The sequence below is a fragment of the Quercus suber genome, unplaced genomic scaffold (assembly GCF_002906115.3).
Source record: "Quercus suber isolate HL8 unplaced genomic scaffold, Cork oak 2.0 scaffold_553, whole genome shotgun sequence".
Classification (NCBI taxonomy): Eukaryota; Viridiplantae; Streptophyta; class Magnoliopsida; order Fagales; family Fagaceae; genus Quercus; species Quercus suber.
Genome location: NW_027070001.1, coordinates 136,819 through 155,207, shown reverse-complemented (window position 1 = coordinate 155,207; position 18,389 = coordinate 136,819). Strand labels below are relative to the sequence as shown.

Genomic DNA, 18,389 nt, shown 5'->3' with positions numbered 1-18,389 from the left:
GTTACTTGCTATTATTAGTAGGCAAAAAAGTAACTTTAGTAGTGGATTCAAGTTAAAAACCCGTAACAACCTGGCACTTAAAATTTATTATGAAAGTGTTGCAAAAATGTTATAAACGTAGTACTTCTTATTGAATTTACTCTCTAATTTAAATCATTGAATAATGTTAGCTATATAAATTTTGTTTTTCAACTTCTTTTCATCATTGTTAAGATCACTCTCATGATCTACAACTACAACTTATGTTATTTTATAACAAGTCATGTTAAATATTTTTAAAAAAAAATTATCAAAAATTTTGCCACTAGATTTATTTTAAAAAAAAAAATTGTCTACAAACTATTTAAATATTTTAAAAGAAAAGCCCCACAAAGGAAATAAAAGCACTTTTAAGTTTTAATATTGACCAAATATTAATCTACTAAAAAAAAATAATTGAGCAAATAAAATAAAATAAATAAATAAATAGTGCCTTTCCCACTCACCGCTCCATCAAAATCCAATATATCTCCTAATCTCTTTCTTTATATAGTTTCTGCCACTCATGCTCATAACAGTCTCTCAGAAAGTCTAAACTCAATCGCAGAGCAATGGATTTGACAGCCCAACAGCTTACCCAATACAATGGTACGGACGCATCAAAGCCCCTCTACGTGGCTGTGAAGGGTCGCATCTTCGATGTCACGAACGGCAAGTCGTTCTACGGCCCCGGAGGTCCCTACGCCATGTTCGCCGGCAAAGACGCCAGCAGAGCTCTGGCCAAGATGAGCAAGAACGACGAGGACGTCACACCCTCTCTCGATGGCCTCTCCGACAAGGAGATCGGAGTCCTCAACGACTGGGAGAAGAAGTTCGAAGCTAAGTACCCCGTTGTTGGTCGCGTAGTTTCTTGAATCCTAAGCTTCTTTATATGCTTGCTTTATATATGAAATGGGTGTCTATCTATGTATTGGTAATGCTATTTTGAGGGCTAAAACGCTTCTGGGTGTTTGTGATTTCGTTGTAATTTGACGATTTCGTATTGTTAATTATGGATGTTGTTGGGTTACTGTTGGAGGGTTTGTGTACGATTAGTTTGGGTCAAATAATAAATTTTGGTTGTGTGAAAATTGGGTATTCTGCATCTAACTTTGATTACTTTGGTAACGTTAAGGATGTTCATGCAATGCACCAAGAACCATGTAGCTCAACTAGCATTACTGGTGTTTCCAACAAGACATTCAGGGTTCAAATTCCCCCTCTAATGAACCTTACTTGCTGACCTCATTCCCATTTCACATATGGGTGTGACAAATTCTGTATACATGCTTATGTGTGTGTGCATACCACATGCACAAACATATAATTGCTTATGTGGTACTCTCATGAGGTGAAATTGAAGTTGTAATGCTATATATCTGTATTACGCTCCATCAATTTGTTCATCATTTGATACATAGGGATGCGGAGTATTTCATTTGTTCTTTCATTTAATTTTCTTAAAATTTGGCATCTATGTTTGATAACTTGGTAAATATTTTGAAATATGTGGCCCACATAGGAATTATTTTAATTAATAATTTTCTCATTAGAATGCTTGAACAATCATGACTAGAGGTATGCCTTTAATTCTTTTTTTGTTTTTCAATTCCTTACAAATATGAGTTGTTGCACATTAGTTATTTGGTTTGCGTCTGGTGTTCTAAGAAGTACAGGACGTTGTGAATTGTATGTGTCTTTTTACGTCTGTAAAATATTCACTGCCAAAGATTTTTCAGATAAAGCATGACTGACATGATGATCTAGATGAGAAATTGCTCCAACTTAATTGATATTTGGAACCATTGGGTAAATGATTCCCTGATGTGTTCATCTCACTATTTCTGACTCTTCCATGGCAGAATTTTCTCTAATCTCTTCTTTATGAATGAGGATAAATAGACAAAGGAGAAGTTGTTTGGTAACTCTTGACTGCCACTTTTGTTAGTTTGTGATCTTGACTCCTGAATTTATATATAATGTGCCTTATAAATCCTTTTCTTTCCTTCTCTCTCTCTCTTTTTTTTTTTTGGGGGGGGGGTTTCCCCTTTGAGTATATATACTGAATTAGTCAATTTTAGATCTTAGCTTGTTGAGCTGATAGTATAATGCCAATGTACTTATTTCAAATTTTTTTAATAATTTTTTTATAACCTATCTCAATCATGTGACACTAAGATGCTGCAGCTTTAGGATTATTATAACTTGTTAGAGAACACTATAAAAGCAATTGTAAAATAAAGAAAAAAGAGTTATCAAATGCTAAGTTGCAAGGATTTAGGGCATCCGTTGCTTAAAATGTGGTGCTTTCACAAAGGTCAAAAGGAACCAAAATAGGTCAATGTAAGTTGTGTTTGTGGGCTCTGTAATTTATGTATTGCTGCAGCGAAACTGGAGAAACCTGTGTTTCGTGAGCCTGCAGTTTGAGTAGCAGTAGAAAGTAGATGAAGTTATAGTCATTGAGTAAAATAAATTTTCGTAGAGATATATCTATAGACAAGGGTTATTAGTTAACATCCCATTCGTACATCTGGTTAGTCAAGAAAAAATTGATTACAGGTTTAAGTGGTTATCCTGAAAGGGTGGATATGGTCTTTGTGGAATGGTTGATTATTTGGTTGCTTTGCATACTCGGTCACAAACATAGGGGTGCAGGAGAGAGGTCTTCTAATATCTTTGTGGTGTGTAGGGACCCGGTACTTGTAGGATGTAGCATCTTGGAGTGATTTACTATAATGAAAACAGCAAGGAGTTGTATTTTAGTCTTTCTTTTTTCATTTTTAATTACATGTATACCTGTGTGTATGTGATTTTGTTTGTTCTTTTTGGAAGATATATGTACATATGCCTATAACGAATTACTTAGTTTTACACTAAAAGTTAGGGGTGTCTCAACCATTAGGTCATTTAGGCAATGGCCTAAGGCCCCCAAATAGAAGAAGACCCCCTAAAATATAATTATAGAATATATTTATAAATCTATAAATAATCTAAAACTGAAGATGTTTGACTTTTTGTTGACCTCTTTGTATAATGACACATCAGCTTTGTAGCTCTCACAATTTTCCACATTAGCAAACTCTTTTTTTATTAAATTTTGCTTTCTTTCCTGTTACCCCCGATTATTTTTTCTTTCCCACATTATTCTCTCTCACTTCCTCATAGAAGAGTCTCCTCTCTTATATGGCTTTATCTCAGTCATATTTTCTGTTCTCAGAGGTCTTTCTTTCTCTTATTTTTTAGTCTAATCTTCAAAATTGTATCTCTCACTTCTTCAAAATTCAGCCAGATCCATCTTTCCCACGAAGAACGGCTTCTTTGTCCCACATCCAGGTCAAGAATATGAACCAAATTGGACCAAATGGCTTCCACCTTTGTTGTAAAATGTAGCCCCAGTCCTCAGCAATTCGAGCTCCAGCCATCTCTACCTGCTTTGTTAACAGCCCTAGGTACTCTGTCCCAGGCTCCCAGCCCAGCCCAGCCCAGCCCAAAAGGCCCTAAAGTTTCATTGATTCACATATGGCCATCTCAACATAGCCCAGCTGCCCTTGGTGCAGGCCAAATACAGCAATATTTTGGTATCTTTGGTAGTATTTCGTGGTCCATATATTTTTGCTAGATTAGGAAATATTGTAGAAAACCTATGTATAAATTAAAAAAATCGAGTTGGTGCTTCTGTGGTATATAAGGTTTTGAACATTCGAAGTTGTAATTTTGTTGATTGCTGCCTTTTTACTTCCTAATCAATTTATTACATGTTAGTATTGCACTAATTGTTTTTCACATGATTAAATTGTTTCTTGAACTAAATCCTGTGTTTTGCTGTAATAGCACCATTAAGGATGTAGATTTGGATTTATGTAAGATTGTGGCATGTTTTATTCTTAGTTCAAAGCCGGTGTATTGTTATAATAGTGTCTATGTGATATTGTGATTAAGATGACTAATATTTTAGTGATTAATAATACTCAAAGCTAAGTTGTGATATGTTTCCAGCATTATATTCATTATAGGTCTTTGCTGATTTCTTTAAGTTTTAATTTTGCTTATATAGAACTGTTAGTATTTAGATGTATTTGTGTGCGCTTATCTTTAGAATGATAAATAGATTATGGCTTTGGGAATTTACTTTTTGACCTAAGTAATTTATAAATCTAGGGGCCTTGAAGTTTATTTCATCATAGTTTGCCACAAATCCATTGATTATGTATGACCTATTATCTATCCCTTTAAAAGAAGATGTCTGTGAAAGGGGTTTGTTGACCCTATTTGATGCTTTTTCAATGGGTATCATGACAAAGGTATTACAACCTGCTGGTCTCCCTACCTGTGTGCATTGCTGCTGTGTGCTGCTATACTAAAGGCTGGTGCTGCTGTTTGTGCATTGTTGTTTTTGTTGTACATGCTTATATGCACTATGCTTCTGTTGTCCTTGGTGTTAGCTGTATTGTGATACTTGGTAGCTATTAGCATTGTACTAGGAATTGATATAGAATCCTGGGATGTTTGGGTATTATTGGCAGGTCACATTCAGCTATAGATGACCTGGCTAATTAGGCATGTGCTCAACGTATTATAGAGTATGTGATAGGTAAGGAGGGAGTTAATCAATTCAGCTGCAACTTAGTTCAAAGGCTGCAATGATTTTAAGGAAGAATATCAGAAGAATAATAATCTGAGTTCTCTCTTTTCTGTACTCTAATCTCTACCCCCAATATTCTTAGGAGGCCCAGCTACCTTGAATCAACCATTACAATTCACAATTGCCTGGTTGGTTTTTACCTTCTCCCTGGTTGGTCATTGATGGGCAGAGCCAAAATATATTCACTAGTCAAATGTTGTCCAAAGCCTTCGGGTGTTATCAAGTATCAAGTCATGATGTTTTTAAACAAACACATTCACATTGGTTAGGTCCAATAGTGTGACAAAACATTGCTGGATCTCTTTACCAACTCTCTACAAAGCCAATGAGTCCTCTTGTGGTTGTGGGACTGGAAGACAAGCAGATTAAGGCACATAAAATTTTTTTATTGGTAACTTATTAAGTATTATTAGCCACTTTTCTGCTCTTAGGACTTGTCACATATCTATTCCAAAAGTAAAACACATGACCTAGTTCTGATCATCACCTCCAATGATAATCTCTCTTTTCTTTAGTAAGCAATTCACAAACTCCATGGACAAGAATCTGTGATCTCTATCTTCCACTGGTTTCTCATGAGGGATAAAGGTGTCATTTGAATCAAGAGCAATGTTACGAACAAAATTTTTTACAACAGTTAACTTGGCAATTTTTTACTGGTTTTTATCTGTTATAATAATATCATTTTTTTACTTACCCCTTAACAACATGCCACACTAGCAATTGTCAATTTTTTGTTGGGAAATTGCCTTAAATTCTAATTGTGACTTGGAAAATTAATTTTGGTTTTCTTGGTGTGGAAAGAAAGACTATTCCTTAGCATGGAAGGAAAATATACTTCTCATTAAAGAAGTAATGAATTTCTTGTCTAAGAGAAAAAAAGGAAAAGAATCTTATAAATAGATAATGTTACAAAGAATTTGATAGCTTTGACCCAGGGTTCTCCTTATGGGGAGAGGAAATATATAGCATGAAACTAAGAAAGAAAAAAGAGATTTTTGCTTAAGAGGTAGTGCAAGGAGAGAGACAACAAGATTTGGGTTTTGTTAACAAATGTTTTTATTTTTGGTAAAGCACACAAATCAAAGAGAATTTGTGAAGCTTTGTTTGATGTTGCAAGGTGCGAGAGAAAGAGAAAGAAGAACCAAGTAGAGAAAGAGAGAGAGTCATGCATGAAGAAGAAAATAGAGAAGAGAGAACAAAGTGTTGCTGCTTTTAGATAAATAATGAGTGTGTAAGAGCAAAGAAAATAAGGAGATTTTTTCTAACTGTGAAACATACACAAGAAGATTTATCATTGTGTTAATTTGGTGGCTCTCAAGTTAGGCATAAACTTGAGAATTATTGTAATTGATTTGATAATAATAAAATTATATGGAGTTTGACCCATAGTTTTTCTCTTCAAGGAGAATGGATTTTCCACCTAAATATTTGTGTTTTAGTTTGTGATTGCTATTTTAGATTAGTAATTTTGGTGATAATTTAATTTGGGAACCCAACATTTTTTGTTTATAGACTTTCTCTTTCTCTTGATTCAAAGGACCATGGGCTGAATGATATCTCATTATGTTACTACCACAGTTGTGTGTCCTTTCGAATTAACATCTACATAAACCTTCGATGGCTTCAACTATCTCAAGTCCCAATCAGTCAACCAATGGAAAGCTAGATCAACATGCCTATTCCTTCCACATAACAATCATGTCCTTTGCAATATCCATCATTCAGTTCCCATAATGGAGGGGTCTCAACCCTTCATTGTGTGAAGGACCAAATGGAATTAACGTGGATCTCATATGGCCCCAGTTTTGTCCTAGACGATCCCAATTGGACGCTAGACATAAATTGATTTTTTTTTTTTTTTTTTCCCCATTAATCAAGTAGTGTTGTTTATAAATAGTGAATTTTGATTCCATCCAAAAATAGTATATTTTTCCCATAATGAGTTATAGTCTCATATAGTACGAAGTGAAGAAATAGAAATGATAGCGGAATAGGAAAAAGTAAATTCTATGTGCAAGTGACAGAGAAATAGAATATGAAAATAATTAAATGAAAGGAATCTAAAAAAAGGCTATTTGGTTTTAGTAAATAAAAAAAATAAAGGACCATTTGATTTAACATTTTCATATTTACTCTTTTTTATCCTATAAAATCAATGCTACAGGTGAAATAAAATAAAATTTCTGATGATTTCCTTATCTACTCTATAAAATTCGAGGTCATTATAAATCATAAAAAGAAAGAAAATTCAAAGTCATCATAGCTGGTAAGACTGGGTTATATAATAAAATTGCTATGTTCTCTTTTAAAAAAAAAAAATTCCCGTGCAAAAAATAAGGCCAATGAAGAAAATCGAAAACATGCAATGAGCACCTATTATATATTTCTTATCAACCTAATTGAAAAATATGTACAAAGATATTCTGTTTCAAAGAGGGACAAAAGAACAATATCTAAAGAAACGGTTAGGCAAACCTTCCCTGATGCCATTCCCTTAATTATTATAACAATGGTTTCGATAATTATCCGATGAACTCAATTATGATAACTGATATTATTGTTAGTTTGAACTTTGAAGTACTATCAAGTATCAACTCAATTATTTAGCAGAATAAAGATCGTAGTTGAGTCCTGCCTCAGTCCCCATCAATAAGAGAAGGCAACACAATCTTGACTAAAACCATCTCAGGTACTTAAATATTAAAAAAATAAAAAATAAAAAACAAACAAACAAGATTTTGCTTAAATGTTTTTTTTTTAAAGATAGGTAGATGGTAAAAGAGAAGAAAATGTGGAATTTGAACCATAGATATGAGGTATTAACAAATAATGGTTGGGCATTGGAGTAACATTTGAACCATGTTATTTTGATTTTGTTAACGGTTAAGTATTAGTATTGATATACCATGTTAAATATGTTGCTAGAATAGATGCAGAAGTAGAAATAATAGTTCAGCCAAACAGCCTACATCCACAAAGGATATATAGTAAACTCAACTCTAGACTAATAGACTTTTTTTATTCAAGTAAAAAACTTGGCTTACACACATAGTAAGATTAAATTTGAGCCTATACTATATTACTATTGGGCTAATATATCTCTAACACAGACCAATTTCATACAAATTATTTATTACTGGATTATCACTTGTACCTCAAACGTGATTAATGCCTAACATATTCCGTTCTTGCAAACCAATTTTTTACAAATATTATTTCATAAACTTTGTTGATTTGTAAACCATTTTATCACTAAATTATCACCACTAGATTATCACTTGAATCTCAACCTGTTTAATGCTTAACGTATTTTGTTTATGCAATCCAATTTTATACAAATCACTTATTTCCTGTACTAAGAAATAATCTCCTGAATCCAGCTATGCTCATACTTATTGACTTTCATGGAATGTCATATTGCAATAAAATGGAAGGTAGTGCTAGCGTTGAGCATGCCATAACTCAGAACTCAGTTTTTTTTTTTTTTTTTTTTTCATCATTTAAATCTACCGACTTCTTGGGACGTACGTCATGAGTCATGACAATGAATGAAAGTCAGCTACAACAAAAAGCATATTATACTAATAATTTGCAAGAAAAATATTTCCAACGCTTTTGCTTGCAAGCATCAAGATGCGTCCTCCCCACCTTAAAAACAACAACAAGATGCGTAGTTGGTTTAGCAAAAGCCAAAAAAAACAAACAAACAAGATGCGTAGTTGTGTACTTGTATACGTGTCTAGCTTGCCTTGTCCTGCACCGATAGAAGATTAATATAGAAAACGTTAAATAAAAAAATAAAAAATAAAATAAAATAACTATTTACTTTCAAGTTTCAATGTTTGTCAAGGTTATCAGATTGGCACTGGCTGCTTCTTTATACAATGAGTTAATGACAATTATCTTTTTATCCAATGAGTTAATACAATTATTGGCTCCTTCTGAAATACAATAACGTAATGCTCATTTTTCTCATATTTATAGTGAATCTTAATACAAATTTAATGAGTAGAATTTATTATAAATATAAGAGAAATAAGCATTGCATTACTATACTTAAAAAGCATCTAATAATTAATTTTGATGTTAAAAAATAAATAATAATAAAAAAAGAGTCATTTGCTTATGTTTTCAAGAATTCCTTACAATCCCTGGTATTCTTTACTTTTCCTCGCTAGATGAATCATTGAGCATTTACGTTGCATATATAATAAGGAGTCTTTTGGCTAAATATTGCTAAATTTAAAATATATTTGCGTTATAGATACTGTTACAAGTTATTTAAGGAATGAGGAGAGAGATTGAATTTCAGCAACAGTGTTGCCGAAATTCAAGAAAAAGTAGGAGAGAGAATGAGAAAAATGAGAAAAGAGAAAAACTTGAATTTCAGCAACAGTGTTGCTGTAATTCATTTGCCCAATTTTCCTCACCTGCCCGAATGTGTGAGTGTGAGAAGTGCAATGAGTGAGTGCCAAAAAAAAAAAAGTAATTGTGGCAATGGTATTGCCGAAAATGGTAGGGGAAAAAAAAAGTGAATGCCAAAATTTGGGGAAGAATTAAAGAAAAATATAATGTGCTACGTACACAATATTTTTACAATATTTTCACAATAAATCACAGGTAACTAGTTATTATTAGTTCAAATTTAAATTTAACATTGAGATTACTATTTTAATCTAACAATAACAGTAAGTAACAACCTGATACTTAGAATTTGTTGTAAAAATGTTGTAAAAATTGTGTGCACTTATCATTTCTTTAATAAATAAAAAAGTGTAATGGATTTGCGAAAAATGGGAAAAAAAAAATAAAAACTTTTTTTTCCCAATTGTGGCAATGGTATTGCCGAAATTGTGGGGAAAAAAAATTTTCCCCACAATTTCGGCAATTTTTTTTCCCCACAATTTCGGCAATACCATTGCCACAATTGAAAATAAAAAATTAAAAAAAAAAAAAAAAAAAACTTTTTTCCCCATTGTGGCAATGGCATTGCCGAAATTTTGTTACAACAAATTCTAAGTATCATGTTGTTACTTATTATTATTGTTATATTAAAATAGTAATCTCAATGTTAAATTTAAATTTGAACTAATAATAACTAGTTACCAGTGATTTATTGTGAAAATATTGTAAAAATATTGTGTACATAGTACATTATATTTTTCTTTAATTCTTCCCCAAATTTTGGCATTCACTTTTTTTCCCCCTACCATTTTCGGCAATACCATTGCCACAATTACTTTTTTTTTTTTTTGGACACTCACTCATTGCACTTATCACACTCACACATTCGGGTAGGTGAGGAAAATTGGGCAGATGAATTACGGCAACACTGTTGCCGAAATTCAAGTTTTTCTCTTTCCTCCTTTTTTCTCATTCTCTCTCCTACTTTTTCTTGAATTTCGACAACACTGTTGCCGAAATTCAATCTCTCTCCTCATTCTCGTAAATAACTTGTAACAGTACCTATAACGCAAATATGTTTTAAATTTAACAATATTTAGCCAAAAGACTCTATAATAGGAGATTCCAATTAAGTCATCAATTTGATTAAGTAAACAACAACATCCCTTATAATGTTATTGATTTTCTAATGACTAACAGAATGGATATTGAAAATGAATATTAGAATAAAAATTTACAAGAAGTTTACTAACAAATTTTTTTTTTTTTTTTGCAAAAATCCAAAACTAACCCTCTAACTTTCAGTTTTTGTCATTTCAGTTCTCTAACTTTCAGTTTTGTCATTTCAGTCTTCTAAGTTTCAATTTTTATCAATGTAGTATTCCGTTAGATCTCAATTATTTGATGCCGTTAAGTGACTTTTTTTTTTTTTTTTAATTTCGAAATTAAAAGAAAATTAAAAAAAAAAAGCCATTAAAAAAAAATAAATATTTAAGGGGAACGAAAACAATGTCGTTCCCCTTCCCCTGAAATCAAAACCAAAAAACATGATGGGTCGGTTTGAGAGAGAGGTCGAGATTGAGGCCATGAAGGTGATGGATTTCTAATAAATCGAGTTTGAGAGAGAGAGAGAGACCGAGATAGAGACCGATTTGCAAAGAGATTGAGATATTGCAAGGTTTCTATTGCTAACATTCTAATTTTAGAGAATCGACATGAAGAAGAGGATGTTGAGTTCTATTTTTAGGATTTAAAATATGTATAGTATGTAACAACATAAAATGCCCATCCACACATAGAGCTAACAACCACACATCAAACCAAACAATACAAACAATCACAAAAGCAAAATTAACCACAAAAATCATTAAATCAAATACAAACACCATAATTTAATATAAGAAAAACTAAATAATTATCCATCCATATCATCTAATTACTTTGAAATATCTCAAAATTAACCAGAATATCTTTTTTTTTTTCAAAATTAAAACAGAAGAACCTCTATCTCTCTGTCTCTCTCACTCAGTCTAGAAGGACTTCCACATCACCATCGGAGGTCCCACTGAGGTATTTGGCCATGGATCTAGGGCGCATAACCTTGGCGATCTCAACAACGTCGTCGAAGGAGATATTCCTATTGTGCTTAATATCCTTCGTCTTCTTCTGATCACACTCCGGCTCCTTCAGTGCCTTAATGACCAGAGCCGCCACCGATGGCACCATCGACACCTTGGCCTGACAATTCTGCGCAATCAACTTCACCGTCACGCACAGGCCCTTCCAGTCCTTCACAGTCACCTTCGTTGTCTTCTTTGATCTTCTTCGGCAAGAGACCTAGCAAACCGATCTTTGGAGAGAGTGAACTTGCAGCACCAACCTCACCTCTGGTGATTCGGTCTCTCTCTTAAACCTACACAATTTTCCCCAAATTTACTCAATTAGGGCTTTAGAAATCCATCATGTGTTTTTGGCTTTGATTTCAAGGGCCAATTAGGAGTGTCAATGTTTAACCCAACCGTGAACACAACACGAACCCGACACGGGTTTTTGCGGGTTAGGGTTGGGCTAGTGGGTTTGGGTCATAAACAGATTGACCTGAAAACGACATGATAAGAAATAAGTCATAAGCAGGTCAACCCATGTGACTCGTAGTAGACATGTTTGACATACCAATTCATTCGTGTCAACCCAAAATGACCTATTTAACACAACCCGTTTAACTTGTATAACAAATAAATATTCATTTTATTTTAGATTTGTCAATTACCTTTTATATCCAACCTATATTTTAAATTTAAAAAAGAAAGTAAATAATTACAAAAACTTACAAGGGATATAATCGGAAATTGAAAATTTACAAACCCTGGATCTCTAAACCCTACAAACCTAAATCTCTAAACCTTTTTATATTTTTGTAAAGAACTTATTTCTAGATGAATGTTATATGTTTGTTGAACTATATTATTTTAAATGTGGGTTGAAAACTTGAAGTGTATACACTACTTTTGAGATGTAAAATATATATATATATATTAAGCAAGTTGAAATGAGCTGTGTCACATTCATGTCAACCCAACATGACCCGTTTATTAAGTATGTCAAGTGGGTTGGGTCAAGTCAACCCACCTTATTAACATGTCGGATTAAGGTTAAAAGATTATGACACGATTATTAAATGGGTCGGGTTTGGGTTGAGTCATTTAGTCAAATACCCCTACCTCGACACGATACAAACTCGACACGCTAACCCGAATTCATACCCCTAGGGTTAATGTTTTCTTCTTCTTCTTCTTTATTTATTTATTTATTCACTAACAGCTTTTTCTTTTCTTTTAATTCTGAAATTATAAAATAAAAAATAAATAAAAAAGAGCCAAAATGGCTCACTGAACGATAGTAGGTAACTAAGGTCTAACGGAATACTACATTAACAAAAATTAAAATGACAAAACTGAAAGTTAAATGATTGAAATAACAAAAGTTGAAAATTAGAAGGTTAGTTTTAGATTTCTGCCTTTTTTTTACAAATGGTAATGTGGTATATTGTGATTAATATTAATAAAAAAATTTGTTAATCCATTTGAAAATGATATAAGTTTAATAACAATTTATCCTGTTAACAATTGTGAAAAAGAATTGTGACAATTTTTATGTACCTAACATTATTAACATTAACATTACTAACAAATTAAAAGGTAAATTATCTTCTAAAAAAAAGCATAAGGTAAATTCGAGATTCCTTTTGTTTCAAATAAATGAATTAATAGAAGCATAAAAAACTCACTAGCTCCATTTTATAGCCAAAGGTCGCCAATTTTTTTTTTGCAGACAAAGGTCGCCATTTTTGTTTCTACACTTCTCTAGTTTCTAATGGGTTTGGAGTCTTTGGACCGTGTGGTTACAAATTCCATAGAAAAAAAAAAGTGATGAAGGTTGTAATAAAGGTTGGAATTGATTGATATTAGTGGGTAATGAAAAATGATCCATTGGTGATGATCAAGTACGACTTTTAGTGCGCGGTCCAATAGTCATAGACACTGGCTAATATTCTACGTTGGGGCTTTCAGTCTTGTTAGATTCTTTGGGGGGGAAAAAAAAAAAAAAAAAAAATGTCTTACTCTTGTTAGATAAGAATATATAGACCCTCTGACTAACTGGTCAAAATTAGGTAGTTAGTATCATATTGGTACCGACTATATTTATTGTACCAAAGATTTTTTGAAGGTTTCGACTGGTGCAATAAAATTTTAAAAAAATACATTATAAAATATATTGTTTAAGTTAATTCATAGGGTGGATTAATGTATACTTAGACTTATATTTGGGCTTATAATATATATATATATATATGTATATATTTCTTTCTTTCTCAAAATATATATATATATATATATTTATAAAAAAGTAGTAATCCCCAAAATATATATATATATATATGTATATATTTCTTTCTTTCTCAAAATATATATATATATATATATATATTTATAAAAAAGTAGTAATCCCCAAAACAATACATATGTATTAATAAGTACCGTAATATTTCATTATTCTAACAAACTAAACTGAAACAACATCAAGTAAGAAATTGACCCTCTTGATCAAAATCCCTTATTTGGGCAATTGGCACCCACATTAGGAATTGATCTACCAAAACCTTTATCATTTTTTATTATTTTCCTAGTCAATTTAGTGATAGCTCAAATTTCTCAACAAAAAAACATAAATAAATAAAAATGAAGGGTATGGTAATTAACAAGAGCACTAAATCATTGATTAAGGTTAGAGTGACAATTCTTGTCGAGGCAACAGTATTTGAATACATAGCTTAACTTCAAAGACCCATTTAATTATGGTTTCAAACCCTTCAACCATAATATAACTCGTTTATTAAATGAGTTGACATTACAACATTACACAATTCATTTCAACTTGTTTAATAAACAATCTTAAAAAAAAAAAAAAAAAAAGTGAAAAAATCAAATTTTATAGTTTTAAATAATAATTTATCAATATGACCATTAATTTTTGTAATTACTCAATTATATTTAAATTCAAATTTATGTCAAATAAAAATAATATTATTTATATGAATGGGGTCATTCTAAGTTTATTGTGGGTTAAGTAGATATCAACTAATTTATTAATCATGTTAAAGCGTGCTAACCGGTTTTGACACGAACCAATTTATATAATTGTCATTCTTAATTAAGGTTGAATGTTATAATAAAATTTATTAACTTTTTATAAGGATTCAAGTCACTTTCAATTTAAAAGTTATTTTTTACTCTTTTTTTTTTGTTACATTCCATTATTCCAAATTTCCAATGTAATTAAACCGATTTTAGTAATTTTTTATTATTATAATTCCTCTTTAGCCTCTTAACTAGTGCACAAGGTACCTATTATCATACACCAAAAATGTCCTCACTGCGAAGCTTCACGTAAATTTGTTTATTTTATTACTAATTTTTACAAGGGCTGGACGTGAGAAAGTTGGAACTTGGAACCCACAACAAGTCGGCTTCAGCTTTACTAAGGAGACTCAAAAGCAGCTTCTTCTTCTTCTTCCCTAAGTCATTCCCAAACAGTAACCCAAAAAATTCCAAACCCATTTACCTTTGTTCTCCAAAAACTTCCAAACCCAATCTCAGATCCTTTTCTTCTATACATCTTTTTCAATAATTTCATTGAAAGATAGAATCTTTCTTTTCTTTTTTCAATAACTCCATTATTATTATTATTTTTAATATTGGTCTTTCTTCTTCACAAATTTTTGTGATTTGCAACAAATCAAAGCCTCTTTCTTTCAATCTCTATCAACATGTCCTCAAGAAACCCTTCATACACAAACCCAAAACCTTGCAAGCATCTTGAAGATTACAAGCTCAGGCATGGCTTGAGTGGCTATAAATCCATACAAAAGCACCTCAAGGCCACTCCACATGGGAGAACAAGTGTTGAGATGCTCAACGCAGGGGTACCCAGATGCAATTCTTGTAATGGGTTTCAAGGTAGACTCTATCTTTGTTTGATTTGCAACTCTGTCTCCTGTTTGGACCATACCCTTTTGCACACTCAGTCTGATTTTATTAGGTCCCCACCCCCAACCCCCCCCCCCCCCAAAAAAAAAAAAAAAAAAAGGTGAGAGAAATCTGGTGCTTTTCTGCTTCTTAGTCACATAATGTGTATAGTGTCACAGTGGTTAAAGATGATGCATGATTCTGTCTTATATGCTGAGACTCTGTGCATATGGTCATCTTCCTGACAATGTGCAGCTGGGGGACTCTGTGGAAGGTCAATACTAATTACAGATTCTCTGATTTATTTTTCTACTGCTAATCAGGAAGAACATGGACTTGCAAAATCATTTGCTAGTATTTGTTGGAGAAGTTCAGAAAATCTGAAAAGCATGTGTTCCTATTTGGCATAGCTCAATAAGAAATAAGTAGAATCGTAGAAAGATGCTGGATCATTATTGTTATTTTATATTTTGAATTAACTTAATACTGTTTAGAATAAGTTTGAGAATTTTTTGCAGTATCTTGTGTATTGGTTCTCAAAGTTTTATGTAGGCAGTAAGCAGTCTGTCACACAGTGAAGGGTNAGCTTCTTCTTCTTCTTCCCTAAGTCATTCCCAAACAGTAACCCAAAAAATTCCAAACCCATTTACCTTTGTTCTCCAAAAACTTCCAAACCCAATCTCAGATCCTTTTCTTCTATACATCTTTTTCAATAATTTCATTGAAAGATAGAATCTTTCTTTTCTTTTTTCAATAACTCCATTATTATTATTATTTTTAATATTGGTCTTTCTTCTTCACAAATTTTTGTGATTTGCAACAAATCAAAGCCTCTTTCTTTCAATCTCTATCAACATGTCCTCAAGAAACCCTTCATACACAAACCCAAAACCTTGCAAGCATCTTGAAGATTACAAGCTCAGGCATGGCTTGAGTGGCTATAAATCCATACAAAAGCACCTCAAGGCCACTCCACATGGGAGAACAAGTGTTGAGATGCTCAACGCAGGGGTACCCAGATGCAATTCTTGTAATGGGTTTCAAGGTAGACTCTATCTTTGTTTGATTTGCAACTCTGTCTCCTGTTTGGACCATACCCTTTTGCACACTCAGTCTGAGGATGGCCACGATTTAGCTGTGGACATCGAAAGGGCTGAGCTTTATTGCTGTGTGTGCTGCGATCAGGTCTATGACCCTGATTTTGATAAGGTTGTAATGTCCAAGCACAACATGGGTGTCCCAAGGGATGATAAGCATGGTGATGAGAGTATTGGAGAGAGATTGGTTAAGAGGAGGAGGTTGGGTTTAGGTGTGGCAGAAGAATTGGTGGATTTGAAGAAATCTAAACAGTTGGTTTCCATGAGGGATCGGAGGGATAAATCTTGTTATCCATTGGGTTTGAGAGGATTGAATAATCTAGGGAGTACTTGTTTCATGAACTCTGTGTTGCAAGCATTGCTACATGCTCCTCCCTTCAGGAATTACTTCTTGAGTGAAGGGCATAATCATGAAGCTTGCCAGAGAAGATCGGGGGATCGGCTGTACAGGTGTAATACACTTAGAAAATGAAGTGTTTTTTTTTTTTTTTTTTTTCACCTTTCTTAGTATTTACAGTCTTTTAAAAATAATTCTTCTTTTCTACAGATAGTGGAGATTGCCAATGTATTGCTCATAGGGTATTCTCTGGACTGTTGAGATCAGATGTCACCTGCATGACCTGTGGATCCACTTCAACAACTTATGACCCTTGTGTGGACATCTCAGTTGACCTGGACACTAGCAATTTCTCTCCAACAGATATAGTTAACAAGCGTAGCAAACCAAATGAGAACAGCAGTATATCTACTCTTTTGGGTTGTTTGGATTTGTTCACAAGGCAGGAGAAGTTGGGATCAGAACAGAAACTTTTCTGCGAGACCTGTCAAGAAATGCGAGACTCAGTGAAGCAAATGTCGATCAGGAGACTCCCATTGGTCTTGTGTTTGCATATAAAAAGATTTGAGCATTCACCTGTCAGAAAAATGTCGAGAAAAATTGATCGATATTTGCAGTTTCCTTTCTCCTTGGATATGACCCCCTATTTGTCCTCTTCAATTGTCAGAAACAGATTTGGGAATAGAATCTTTTCTGTTGAGGGTGATGAATCAGATATTATTACTGACTTTGAGATTTTTGCGGTGGTTACTCACTCAGGGACACTTGAATCCGGCCATTATGTTACTTATCTGCGCTTGAGAAACCGATGGTACAAATGTGATGATGCTTGGATCACTGAGGTTGACGAGGAGATAGTGAGAGCTTCACAGTGTTATATGATGTTCTACGTGCAGAAAATGCTTTACCAGAAAGCAGATGAGGATTTGAGTTCCCTGCCATTATCCCCACGGAGGGATGCGTATCTTCCAATTGCTGGTTGCTGCGAAAGATTGTTCAAATGAGTATGGGCAGGCAGTTGGCCGAGCATGAAATGGTCTTTCCATATCATTCAAGGCCAGCTAAACAGGAAAGAAGACCCAGTGAGAACAGGGAAACAAAAGACTCAGTTGATGGGGTGTGCTTTCAGGGTCGAAATCCATTGGCCTGGACGACATATACTTCAATGCTCATCAAGACAAGTTGTGAAAGGCATCCATAAGTTGCACAAGAGGAAGATCAATAATTTGAAACAGAGATCCTCTTATTCCAATCCCTGAAGATCCCTCAATGATTTATTAATGGTCTAAGTTATAAATAGATGCATGAGAAATTGGATGTGTAGAGGTGAGTGAGGGTACCCCCACCTCTTTACAAGACATTGCTCAAGATTCTTTGACTGCAGGTCGGTCATCAGCAATAAATCTGAACTAATGAAGTTCTATTTAGTTTGGATTGCGCTCACTGTTGCTCTTAAAATTTCTAATTGGTCACATAAATGATTGGCTTTCAATAATTATACGTATAACATGCTCTGTGTCTCTTAAAATCTGGAAAATTTTTACTGCCAGCTTATATCCTTAATGCCATGTTCCCTGTCAAATATAAGACAGTTTCACTGAAAAGTGGAAATTACCGAAAGGTCTCATATTGTATGTACCTCATGGTGAACTATTCTTCTTTTTTTGATATAGTAAAGAAGATTGATGAAAAACAATGGTATTAGGAAGGAGGGGTCATCTTCAATTTTCCAGTTTTATTTTTTTGAATTGTTGGATAGTTACAACAATGGGGACGGGCAATTCAAACCATAGTTCTTTTAATAGAGGAGAGTAGGCTATGTCGTTGAACCACAGGCTACAGGACACCTGACTCATTTTTCC

At 33.3% G+C, this 18,389-nt stretch overlaps 3 protein-coding genes across 3 annotated transcripts; 2 read left to right on the top strand and 1 right to left on the bottom strand.

Moving 5' to 3' along the window:
- The first annotated feature begins 515 nt into the window (after nucleotides 1–515).
- LOC111998588 (probable steroid-binding protein 3) lies at nucleotides 516–1,109 on the top strand. The gene has a single exon (XM_024030679.2). It carries the CDS (start codon nucleotides 591–593, stop codon nucleotides 891–893), a length of 303 nt encoding a protein of 100 aa, XP_023886447.1. The 5' UTR covers nucleotides 516–590; the 3' UTR covers nucleotides 894–1,109.
- Nucleotides 1,110–11,092: 9,983 nt separating this feature from the next.
- Nucleotides 11,093–15,797, bottom strand: LOC111998570 (large ribosomal subunit protein uL11x). Its single transcript, XM_065764348.1, has 2 exons — nucleotides 15,744–15,797; nucleotides 11,093–11,404 (listed from the first exon to the last, which is right to left on the bottom strand). The coding sequence occupies exons 1-2, from the start codon at nucleotides 15,795–15,797 to the stop codon at nucleotides 11,093–11,095; spliced, it is 366 nt and encodes a 121-aa protein (XP_065620420.1).
- LOC111998576 (ubiquitin C-terminal hydrolase 22) lies at nucleotides 15,684–18,131 on the top strand. Its single transcript, XM_065764347.1, has 2 exons — nucleotides 15,684–16,640; nucleotides 16,724–18,131. Exons 1-2 carry the CDS (start codon nucleotides 15,949–15,951, stop codon nucleotides 17,529–17,531), a joined length of 1,500 nt encoding a protein of 499 aa, XP_065620419.1. The 5' UTR covers nucleotides 15,684–15,948; the 3' UTR covers nucleotides 17,532–18,131.
- The last annotated feature ends 258 nt before the right edge of the window (nucleotides 18,132–18,389 follow it).

Excerpts from the sequence above, each read along its gene's own strand:
- LOC111998588 (XM_024030679.2), top strand. The coding sequence starts at position 591 with ATGGATTTGACAGCCCAACAGCTTACCCAATACAATGGTACGGACGCA.
- LOC111998570 (XM_065764348.1), bottom strand. The coding sequence starts at position 15,797 with ATGTATAGAAGAAAAGGATCTGAGATTGGGTTTGGAAGTTTTTGGAGA. Across the intron at positions 11,405-15,743 it reads GAAGTTTTTGGAGAACAAAG|GTCTCTTGCCGAAGAAGATC; the intron begins GTAAATGGGTTT and ends TCGGTTTGCTAG.
- LOC111998576 (XM_065764347.1), top strand. The coding sequence starts at position 15,949 with ATGTCCTCAAGAAACCCTTCATACACAAACCCAAAACCTTGCAAGCAT. Across the intron at positions 16,641-16,723 it reads TCGGGGGATCGGCTGTACAG|CTTCTTTTCTACAGATAGTG; the intron begins GTGTAATACACT and ends TTAAAAATAATT.